Below are 12,603 nucleotides of genomic sequence, written 5' to 3'. Positions count from 1 at the left end.
AAATACTAGCATTAATGCGTGACACAACGTGGTGGAGCTTGCAGTTTGTCGTACACACAAAATCTTTCTCACATAATTCACCCACTACACATATACCTGGTAACTTGTAGTTATGACAGTAAAATTGACACGTGTATATCACATACGTTTAAATGTCTGATGAAAGTGCATTCTCCGAGTTCTAAATAGTTCCCACAATAGATTAGAAATTGTTTGGTTATGTACTTTGCAATAATAAACGAACCAGTTGACAGCACAACATAACAGTAACTGCAGTGGTCAAATTTAATGTCGTCAATTGCCTAAACTTTAAAACTGAACGTTGCGATCCAGAAACACTCTATGATATCACTACATTGGTTTGTCTGTAATGAAATTTTAGTGGAAACAGTCCATGTTTCTACCGAAAGGGGACGGTATGTGCAGTCTATGGCAATCGTATCACCCTTAAACATTGCACTGCTTGTGCTGTGTATCATCAAAAGATTTGTGTTGCTTCAAAATTATTCGGACGACAATAACGTACGATCAGAGGCTCTGTATACTCCAAGGAGGTAGCGAATGAGACAGGCCGACGTCGCATTGAGTGTCGCTGTAAGTCAAAGTAATGTCTCTAAAACCTCGAACAAGTTTCTAGAGGCAGTATCAGTTGAGGATCGTCTGCGGAGCAAAAACAACAGGTGTGCGGGACCGATATCTGCATACAACAGCAAGTAGACAATGAATACAATGCGACATGTCTATGGCGGCAGCTCAAAAATCTACAGGAGTGCAGGTGTGACCGCAGATCATATGAAATTGGCTCCATGAGCAGGAATTAAGTCCCAGAAGACCTCTCAAAACTCCTGCTCTAAACTGGGTTCGGGGAGGGGCTCATGTCGCATGGGCACGAAACCATTGTTTGTCAACTAGGAAGTAATAGGACACAAGGCTCTTTTGTGATGAGACCCTATCATTCTCTACCCTGACAATAATGATAGTCGTGTGTGGAGGCAACGAGTATAGCGTTTACATCCCAACTGTATCGTAGACCGCCTCTCTTATCGAGGTACTTCACTTACATTTTGGGGTAGAGCATACAAACAGTCGGATGGAATGGCGCCCATATTCCTCAGATCTCACTTTACTGAAAATGCATGGGCCTGCTAAAACGAGCGGTTAAGAATCGTCCTGACCCATCAGAGACCATATAGAGGCCGCTGTGGAGGAATGGAGCAACATCCCACAGGCTTAAGTGGACATTTTGACCCCAAGAAAAAGTGTTTCTAGTTACAAGGAGGGCCAGTTGATTCATAAACAATGTGTTATGCAATATGACAGTGAAAAGAAATGGTAGTGTGCAGTTTGTCCTATTGTGAAGTATTGTTCTGCTTTTTTGTTCGTCTTCATCAAATGGAAATGTGTTTATCTTCTTTAATTTCGCCTTCTTTTCATTGTATCTGACAGAACAAAACCAGTTCTGTTTCCTGTTATGTCCAGTGCTGACAATAAATCAATATGCCTCGTTTATTGTGATCACTGTATGTAATGGCTATTTCACTGAGGTAGGGCCTAAACTTTATTATTGTTATTATATTTATTAGCAGTCACAGATACGAAGAATTTGCCTCCTGTGGTCTTCCAATTTCTGCCAGATCAGAAGAAATTAATCCATCGTCTCCATGGATACCACCCCTCTTTCTGTCACCCATACACTGGCTCCCACCCTCCACACCTTCATCCTTTCAACCCCAGGCCCCAATCTCCTCGATGCCCATAACCTCATCATGGGGATACGAAAGTATCTCCCAGGTGCTCCCATCTCCCAACTGATTCCCCAGAGGGACTCAGTCCTCATCAAGTCCCCCTCACCCTCCTTTCATACACACACGTCATGTCTGACCCCCATACACACTTCCTCTCCTCTTCCTCTCCTCGCCAGCCCCAGCCTCCCAGTCGCCCCCCAACCTACACCACTTTGATCACCAAGGTCAGCCAGTGAACTCTCACCCTGACCTTGAAAGCTGCTCTCCCCACTGTATCCACAATGCCTCTGGTCACTCTTATGTGAATCTTTTCAGAGTCCGCCCCCTCCATCGACCACCTCCTCACCCAGGGTGCCCTGATTTTTCGCTGCCACCACCCAGCTGAATCCTCCAAATCTCCTCCCCAATCCTACCGCTGCCAGTGCTGCCTCATGCATAATGATCACCTGACCCCAACTGTAACCCCCCCCCCACCTGTCTCCAATTCAAGGCCTCCTATTTTCTCGAAACCTGCCGCAACCTCGCATCCTTCCTTCCTGTAACACCTGCAATGGACCCCATCCCACCTGCTCCTACAAAAGTAAGGCGAAACCCCCATCTGCCACCCCTGGGCTTACTGTCCCCATCCCTCCCATTGACCCTCCTGTCCACCCCAACAATTCCCTCTATCCATCCCCCAGGGCTGAAGACATCACTTGTTTCTTAACCTTAGTCCTCCAAAACATTCACCCTTTCCAATGCCCCCACACCCTCCAACAGATCTCCCTCATTGCCTTCTCTGTCTTCGCCACTTACTCCCACAACCAATCCCACTTCTCCCCCACCCACCTCAACACCTTAGTTTAAGCCACTCCTCTCCTCTCCCTTCACCTCCCTCTTCTCGCCATGGTGTGGCATGAGTGTCACATCCTTTTCAAAAACATCTGCTCCTTCCACATCAACAAATACCTCCTCATGAATGGCCTCTCCCAACACCGGGTCGACACCTTCCACTTAAATGAAACCTTTCTCCATCCCCACCATACTGTCCACACCTCTCCATATATCCTCCGCTGAACTGATGCTCCTGGTCCCAGAGGGCAAGGTGGAGTTACCATCAGCCACCTTCAGCATATCCCCGTCTGGCCATCACCCCTCCTCAATGACCCCACCAAACACCTTATCCTCAATGTTTTTTCCCCTCCCTCGCCCTCACCTGCACCACATCTATGTCTGCTCCACTGCTCCTATTCCCTATGCCTTCATCTCCCACATTGACCACACCTTCTCCACCTACATGATTGTCGCCGACATCAACATCCATGGCTGCTCCCCTGCCACCCTTTGACAGTGGCATCAGTTCCTCCCCACAATCCAAGATGACCTTGTTCATCTTCCCCAGCACACCTGTCCTGAAAGCAACACCACCCCTGATGTTGTCATAGCCTCTGCCAACCTCCTTGGGTGTATCGCAGTTGACACCCTCGACCACACAGGTAGCGACCACCTCCCTGTCCTTCTCACCATAATGTCTGCTCACCATCCACCTCTGGCTCCCCACCCTGCACCCCCTCCCAAGGTAGTCCATGACTACTGTCGCACCAACTGCACTGCCTACCAGAAATCCATCGCCACTCAGGTCAAAAGCCACCCTCTTACCTATCACCATCCCAACAAGATCATCCACACTCGTCCTTCCTTCAGAAGGCCGTTACTGACGCTGTGGAGGCCCATGTTCCTACTATAACCATCCAACCCCACCGCCCCACTCTCCATTCCGCCTCTATCGCTCATTCCTGTGCATTCATGACAGGTTAAACCCTCCACCGCCACCAGCAAATACAGCAACTTGTTCAGAACTTCATTACAGCAAAGAAACGCCAGGACTGGCGCCAGACCTATTCATGACTCAACATCGCCCTTTCTATTAAGTCCTCCAAGTACTGGTCTACCTTCCATTACCTTACTGGTTCCCATTGTGCACTCCATTACCTCTGTCTCCATAATGACTACCTCCTTCCTGGCAAAATCAGTAGGGCCAACCACTTTACTTCCCACCTTTCTGAGGTGTTCTCCATCCATGATGATCCCCACTTTTTTGTCCGCAGCTCGTGGTCGTGCGGTAGCGTTCTCGCTTCCAGCGCCCGGGTTCCCGGGTTCGATTCCCGGTGGGGTCAGGGATATTCTCTGCCTTGTGATGACTGGGTGTTGTGTGGTGTCCTTAGGTTAGTTAGGTTTAGGTAGTTCTAAGTTCTAGGGGACTGATGATCATAGATGTTAAGTCCCATAGTGCTCAGAGCCATTTCAACCATTTTTTTTTTTTATCCCCACTTTGATTATTCCCTTTTCCCCACCGACGTGGAATGCGCCAATACCTCGGTCGACCCACTCGCTCCCAGTCTCCAGTACTTGGGGCATTTACCCCTCTCCAACATCAGCATTCCAAACACAAGACATTAAACATATCCTCTGGTCGCAACACGACCCCTCGTCACGTCTGTGTCACCTACTGGAACCTCAGAAAATGCCCTCACCTCAGAAAATGCTTCCTTCTTGACTGTCCTTGTCGATTTATACAATGTCATCCTCTCCATTGACTTCAACCTCGACCTGTGGAAGACTTCCCGCGTTCTCTTATTCGCCAAACCCAGCAAACCCCCTTCTGTTGCCTCTTCCTATGATCCCATCTGCCTCACCTCCATCTTCAGCAAGGTCTTCAAATCCATCACACCCATCACTACCTTAATCAACACCACACACTCCCCCTTACCCAGTGTGGATTCCAACCCTCCTTCTCCACCGAAGACCAACTCCTTAACCTTGTCCACCTTCTCTCCCTCCAACTTAACTCCCGCTGCTCCGCAATTCTTGTTTCCCTTGACCTCCAATATGCTTAAGACCCGATATGGCATCCCAGTCTCCTCTTTAAACTCCAAATCTATGCCCTGCTTATCAATTTTGTCCGTCTGGTCGCTTCCTTCCACTCAGGCCAACCTTCCTATGTCACCCTCTGCAGTACCAACACCCGTGTCCTTTAGCCCACCACTGACATCCCCCAAGGATCAACCCTCTCACCTCTCCTCTATTTCCTGTACACCACAAATATACTCAAGTCACCCCCACCTGTACGCCTCCTCCAATATGCTGATGACACCGCCTTCCTGGCTCTCTATCATACCCTTCAATGCTCCCAATGCACCCTCCAAACCTACCTTGACCAGTTCACTACTTGGTACAACCAGTGGTTCCTTCATAACTCCTCCAAGACCCAGGCAATCAACATAGGCCACACCACCCGCTCCTTCCGTCTCCATAATTTCTGCCTAACCATTTATGGTCATCCCATCCAGCTCACCCCCACCCTGAGATACCTTGGCCTCACCCTCGACTTTCACCTTACCTGGACCCTTCATCTCTCAACCATCCAGCAGAAAGCCCGTACCTGCCTCTGATTCCTGAAACTCCTGTCTGGCTGGACATGGGGATTGTGTCCTTCCACCATCCTCCACACCTACAAATCGCTCGTCCGTCCTATCCCCTGTTATGCCAGCATTACCTGGGTCTCCACCCCCTTCCCCTGCTTATATAAGGCCCTCCAAATCCTAGAATGCCATGTACTCCACCTTGTGTTTCGTATCTGTCTTCTTTCCACCACACGACTCTTGTATGAACTCCTCCCCTTCCCCCATCTTCTCCTTTTCCTCCAACATATCTGCATCCTTTATAGTGTCTTCGGGAATGATCCCCCCACCCCCTGGTGTCCACCTTCCTCTCCAACCCCCGTTGCCATGCCTCTATTGCTGTATTTCCAGCACCTTCCACTCCCAGATGATGTACTTCGCCGTGACGTCTACCCTTCCTACCAACAACAGCCTGACCTTGTTCCCCCCCTCCCCAGGGCTCCCCTTTTTCCTCTCCCCTCCTTCCTCCAGAGCAGGTTTTTCCTCCTCCCCCCCCCCCCCCTGAGTCTCAGAACCCTCTCCTCAGCTGTTTCCCTTACCTGTCCTTCCCAGCCCAGCCCCCTTCAGTGCGCCCCCCACCCAATCTCCCCCTCCCTCCACCCTCTCTAGCAACGCCCATTCCCCCATTTCTTCCCTTCTCCCTCATATCCCTACCCCTGGCAGATCCTCTCAGTTTATTCTTCGTTGTCAGTGTGCTATGTCAGTGTTGTGTTCAGTGCTGTTCCACAGTGACGTCAAGTGCTGTGATTTTAATTGTGTGCTGGAGTCGTACATAGTGTTGCTGTCCATGATCGTTCTGTGATACGCCACCCATCGCAAAATTTATGCTTTGGCCATACTTCGCCTTGTGTTCTTTTAATCGCCACAGTGGGTGGTTTTTTATGTACACTACTTTTTTAGATTTTTCTCTTCATTTTTACAGTCGCCCCTTTTGTATATTGTCTTCCATTATGTTCCCCCCTTTATATATCTATATTTCGCAATGGGGAATTGAAATTCAATAAAGCAAGTTATAGTCGGTGCACGAGAGATGGGACACACCATCTTCGAGGTAGCGATGAAGTGGGGATTTTCCCATTTCACAAGAATACCGCAAATATCAGGAATCTGTCAAAACATCAAATCTCCGACATCACTGCAGCCGGAAAAAGATCCTGCAAGAACGAGAGCCACGACGACTGAAGAGGATCGTTCAATGTGACTGAAGTGCAATCTTTCCGCGAATTGCTGCAGGTTTCAGTGCTGGGCCATCAACAAGTATCAGCGTGCAAACCATTCAACGAAACATAATCGATATGGGCTTTCGGAGCCGAAGGCCCGCTCGTGTACCTTTGATGACTACACGACACAAAGCTTTATGTCTCGCCCGAGCTTGTCAATATCTTCATTGGACTGTTGATGACTGGAAACATGTTGCCTGATCGGACGAGTCTCGTTTCAAATTTTATCGAAGATGGACGTGTATAGGGCAACCTTATAAATCCATAGACCCTGCAGGTCAATAGAGGACTCTTCAAGCTCGTGGAGACTCTGTAATGGTGTGGGGCATCTGCAGTTGAAGTGAAATGGGACCCCTGATATGCCTAGATACGACTCTGACACGTACGTAAGCACCCTGTCTGATCACATGTGCATTGTGCATTCCGACGACTTGGGCAATTCTAGCAGGACAATGCGACACCCCACATGTCCAGAATTGCTATAGAGTGGCTCCAGGAACATTCTTCTGAATTTAAACACTTCCGCTGGCCACCAAGCTCCCCAGACATGAATATTATTGAACGTATCTGGGATGACTTGCATTGTGCTGCTCAGAAGAGACCTCCATCCCCTCATACTCTTGCGGTTTTATGGACAGCCCTGCAGGATTCATGGTGTCAGTCCCCTCCAGCACTACTGCAGAAATTAGTCGAGTCCATGCCGTGTCGTGTTGCGGCACCTCTGCGATCTCGCGAGCGCTCTACACAATATTAGGCCGGTGTACCTGTTCCTTTGGCTCTTCAGTGTAGTAATAACATGTATTTTCATATAAACATATATTAATAATAGTGTCTTTTATTTCATATGGATAACGGCATACACTTCCTTGTGGAACTGACTGCGGGGTTTCAAGGAGTGTATAAAGTTCAAAAATGGCTCTGAGCACTATGGGACTCAACTGCTGAGGTCATTAGTCCCCTAGAACTTAGAACTAGTTAAACCTAACTAACCTAAGGACATCACAAACATCCATGCCCGAGGCAGGATTCGAACCTGCGACCGTAGAGGTCTTGCGGTTCCAGACTGCAGCGCCTTTAACCGCATGGCCACTTCGGCCGGCTGGAGTGTATAAAGTCTCTTGGGAGAGAAGTACTATAGAGGAACCATCTACTGTAACAAGTGTCTACCCTCAATGTGCTTTCTTTTCTGAGAAAGAGTTGTAGATAGCACTCGCGATGTACTGAGAATTGCTTCATACATACATACTATAAAAATGGATGGATGTATGTATGTGTGTGTGTATGTATGTGCCACATCTCCTCCTAAATCACTGGAGCGATTTCAAACAAACGTGGTACACATATCCCTTCCTGTCAGACAACAATAGCTGTTAGGGTAAGAACCGCCTACCTACCATAGTTCAGGAGTTATGACGCCATAAGCAATGAGATGCGTGAGGAAATGCCCCATCATGCATGCAATTGTAATACATTTATTCCTCTTTACTACTAAGACATCCCTACAACTAAGGATATCTCTTACGCCTGGCAACGTTTGAACAGCTTTCAGCTGCGAAGAGCAAACTACTATCGGCGAAAACGGTAACGTATGTAGAGCTATGAAGAGTCGTTGCCAGGGAGACGTTTGCAAAATCTCGTTGTAGGCACACATAGCTACTGCGCCCAGCGTACAGAGACTGTCTGGGAGTCTACTGCAGGAGTACACATAACGTTTCTTTTCTAATAGGAAACTGCCAAAATGAAGACCCGGACAATGGTGGATTTGTCAGCTAGTCATTCTATAAGAGGAATTTTGTTGGAAGTGAGCAGTAGCAATTGTCTCATTGACTCATTAGTTCGTAGTAAAAATGAGTGTCCAAAGAAAGTTCCTTTTCATATCAAAGTTTTTTAGGCGCTAATATTGATGGTGATGGGAGGAGGAACGTTCACTACCTAGTATCTGATTATGCTCAGGGGTAATGGTCTCGTAATGGTTGGGAGCCAAAGATCTAGTCTACATATCACGAAGAACCTATTATACCTGTTTTTCGAAACACACTTATTACGCTTACATTAATTCAATCACATAAAAAATTTAAAACAAAAACGCGAAAATAATGCAATACACCCATTTAATTATCAGATCGGAACTTTTGCAAGCAAACAAATTCTTGAAGGTATCAACGTTCTTTTTTTCTAATTTATTGGCTCTAGGGACGTGTCGCTATAGCCATCTTGACTGTGAAATGTCAGTTATGACGATACGAATTTACGAACAACATAACATCCAATTCCCGAGCGGATAAAATCTCCGACCCGGCCGGAAATCGAACCCGGGGCCCTTCGGTTGGCATTCGTCGCGCTGACTGTTCAGCTACCGAGGCGTACAAGACAATGTTGAATAAGCATTTTTAAAAGTTTTATATTCTATGTGTAGAGTTTCAAGAATATTAATCAATGAAATGATATGTTGATTATTTTTGTTGATGTGCAACAGCATTTTCTCAGCCACACAAATATTTACGCATAGACTTACATGAGGTCATCAGTCCTTAAACTTACGCACTACTTAATCCAACTTACAGTAACTTACTCTAAGGACAACACACACACCCATGCACGAGGGAGGACTCGAACATCCAAAGGGGTCTTGCATTTTCACTATAATGGATTTCACCAGAGATTCTGTTGTCTGCATTGTAATTTTGCGCCATTCCGCTATTAGAGCGTTCTTTAGGTCATTTCCGTTGGACATATGAGGATTCGTCATACTCTTGTCGAGTAAATTTCATAAATTCTCTATTGATTTAATATCCGGTGTTTGCGGTGATATCGAAATCCAACGGGGAGTGTCTTACAACAGCCACAACATTGCATCCAGAACGGTATGTTTTGTATCATTATCTTGTGTGAAAATATAATCCTCAGAAAGACCCACATGATTCACACTTACGGCCTGATGTGTTTTTAGAACGTTCATTTAAATGTTGTGGTCCATAATCCCATCAATAAAAAAATATCACCCACACTACTTGCACTTAAGCAGGCCCTGGAAAGTACTGAACCTCCTCCATGCTTAACAGAGGCTGTTATACTTCTCTCTTCAGGTTCGCAATTTCTTTTTCTCCATACTGTTATTTGCCCATTTGACTAAAACAGCTCAAATCGTCTCTCGTCAGTAAACACAACCTTCTTCCAGAAATCAGAGCCTTCGGATTTATGTTCTCTTGCAAATGCAACACGCTTCCAGTTGTTGATTTTGCTGATGTATGCTTTTCTATGGGCAGTTCAGCCTCATAAAGCACATTTATTATAGTTTACTCTGAAACAGATTTTTCTGTGTGTAGTTGACCTGCAGTATCAAATTTTGGAGGTCTTACTTTAGAATTTTTCTTGACTTCTCTAAACAGATATTTTTCCCCCCATCTTGGATAGAACTGCAGGACGATCAATTCGTTATTGCCTTAAAAATGAGCACAAATAGTCTCGACTCCAAAAACATTTATTTTGTGGTAACGAATACGTTCGTGGAGCTATAACTGCAGCTCGATCCATCACCACCGCCTACCAGCCTTTGCAGTCGAGATCTTTTCTGCTCATTTTTAAGTACCTTTTGCTAGACCGCTTGTAATGTCCCCAAGAAAATACCTTCTACCATGCACAAATTAATCATTTTCGATCAAACCATCCACGTTCATTCACTTTGGAAAAGTTATCTGATCTGATTTTCTCGTAATATATGCGGCGACAGCTCGTCGACGCCAAAGTATTTTCTAGTGCGTTTATTCTTTGAAATAACAGAGATGCATATATGCATTCTCCATGGTTGTTAGAGTGGTAACTAGGACAGCTTCTGGAGTATCTGTTGAGGGATTGACGTGTTTCTGAGAGAGACATATTCTGCTTTTCTTCTCGCTAAAGCGAGCCAATTAACATTTGTGCCGCTAGCGGTTTGTTTGAAGAGAAAGAGACTGTAAAAGGAAAATAATTAAGGCGTGGAATCACCGGAGATCTGGATATGTAATGGAGAAGGATTTAACACACAATTTCCTCCATATATAAGGTTTGTGACTTTTTTGTTCTGGAGTGAATGGACGAATGAGTTTTTTCTGAATCATTTGATGATCAGGTTGGCCCTGTAATTAGTGGGGAAGTTTCAGCTGTGTCGAAGAGAGCCTGCAATCACTGAATCTGTGTTAAATCGTCCAAAAAGGCTTCGTACACATCTGGAATTCGCAATCTTTAGTAAAAGGAACAAATTGTCCCAACGATTGATTCTCCCGACTGAATGCAGTGTTTAACAGTAATAATAAATGTAAAGATCTCTTACAGCAAGCCAGCCGCTGATTACCAAGACGAAGGACTCCACCAAAGATTCTATTTGGCTGATTTCACGTAATGAAATATTATATTAAAAACTGTACATTGATAAAGGAGAGAAAGAGAGAGAGCGAATGAAAATAGAGATAACACTAATAATCCTCCATTAGTCTAACTTTTCGCCTGTCTTATCACGGATCAGCCAAGAAATGGGAGGCCCTTACTTTACTGTACAGATTTATGTGTGAAGGTGAAGGGATCTTAAAGGCAACAGATACACGTCTATACAGACAAGACATTACACAGAGATAGCGGCTAGCTGCATTCATCATCTATTCTTAGATAAAGAGACGGCAACTTATTATCCGAACATTTTAAAATGTTAAACGCTGTTCTCCACGAGAAATGTTCTAAAAATCTACTTCGGGATTGGTTTTCGCACTTTTCTGTTCTGATTAAACCTGTATATAATAGTCTTCACTGTAGCGGTAGGCCTTCCAATGGTTTCTTGGAAAGATTTTGCATTTCAAAACAACATGATTCCGATTTCTCTCTCTTATTTTGTAGCTTCTCGACGTTTTCGACCCATATTCCCTAAAAATCGCGCAACTGCTTTGAAAATAGAGGGGGAACTATCCACTACAGTAAATGAAACACATCTGCAAGGAAAAGAGGAGTCAGAACAGCAGTATACCTGGGATCTTGACTACTAGACGGATCCTTATTCGAAATTTACTTCAAATGGTTCAAATGGCTCTGAGCACTATGGGACTCAACTGCTGAGGTCATTAGTCCCCTAGAACTTAGAACTAGTTAAACCTAACTAACCTAAGGACATCACACACATCCATGCCCGAGGCAGGATTCGAACCCGCGACCGTAGCGGTCTCGCGGTTCCAGACTGCAGCGCCAGAACCGCGCGGCCACTTCGGCCGGCGAAATTTACTTAGGAATAATTTTAAATGTCATGGATTTGTTCATAAATGAACCCAAATAGCTTTTTATTTCTAAATATAGACGTAAACTTGCGTAAGGAATTAATTATTGTTCGTTTCTTAGCTATATTTTTATGATTGTCCTTGTTGTATTCTATGTGCTGAGGTCGGAAGAAAATTTTTTGGAATATGTAGTATTGCTACCTCGTAAGTATTGAAGTACTGTACCTGCAACAATTTATTAAGTGGATTCTATCATTTGAAATATCGTCACACTTAGTTCTTGCTGCCCGAGATATCTTCAGACTCGCCGAATCAAATATACCAAAATCGGAAATTTTAGAATCTTTCCGCCTCTTGGATAAAAGCGCGCGTTACAGGGATTACGCTGCAAATAGCCATAGACTTGACAGCAACTGATAAGGCTTACCTCCTGAGGTGACTTTATAATAGCAGGTGGCGCCTTACCTGGCGGGAATCCCGGAGGGCGCCTCAGCTGCCCCCAGAACCAGGCGGCTAGGGCGGCCGCGGCGAGCAGTAGAGGCAGCGCCAGAGGAAACATGCCTTCTCTACCCCTCGCTGGCCGCTGGCCCGGCAGGCACTGAATCCACAGAGTCCGGCGACAGACAGCCTATCTCCCCAGAGCTGCCGCGCAGGGGAGGGGAGCCCAATCCCTCTGCTGCTCTGCGCGCCGACGCTGGTGGCGTGAGCGCAGACAGTTCGTCCCCACTTCCTGCCCATATTTCACCAGGGACGTTCAATAAGTAATCCAACACTTATTTTCTCTGAAAACAGTGTGGTTTTATTCAGGATCCCAATACATCATATTATTCACCATTTTTCGGCTACAAAAACATGTTTTTCAACATAATCTCCGTTCTATGCGACGGCCTTACGTCTCGTTACTGGGAAGTTCTGTATACCCACATGGTACCACTCCACTCGTCGACATCGGAGCAGACGT

General features: G+C 45.8%; 1 protein-coding gene across 1 annotated transcript in view; it reads right to left on the bottom strand.

Moving 5' to 3' along the window:
* The window catches only part of LOC124613500 (probable cytochrome P450 305a1), an 85,165-nt gene extending 72,941 nt beyond the window's left edge, over nucleotides 1-12,224 (bottom strand). Inside the window, exon 1 of the mRNA XM_047142208.1 lies at nucleotides 12,108-12,224. Within this exon, the coding sequence (XP_046998164.1) occupies nucleotides 12,108-12,201 (94 nt within the window). The 5' untranslated portion in view covers nucleotides 12,202-12,224. The remainder of the gene's footprint in view (nucleotides 1-12,107) is intronic.
* Nucleotides 12,225-12,603: the final 379 nt, after the last annotated feature.

This window comes from Schistocerca americana, chromosome 4 (assembly GCF_021461395.2).
Source record: "Schistocerca americana isolate TAMUIC-IGC-003095 chromosome 4, iqSchAmer2.1, whole genome shotgun sequence".
NCBI lineage: Eukaryota > Metazoa > Arthropoda > Insecta > Orthoptera > Acrididae > Schistocerca > Schistocerca americana.
Note: the sequence above shows the minus strand (reverse complement) of the source record. Positions and strands in the feature narration are given on the sequence as shown.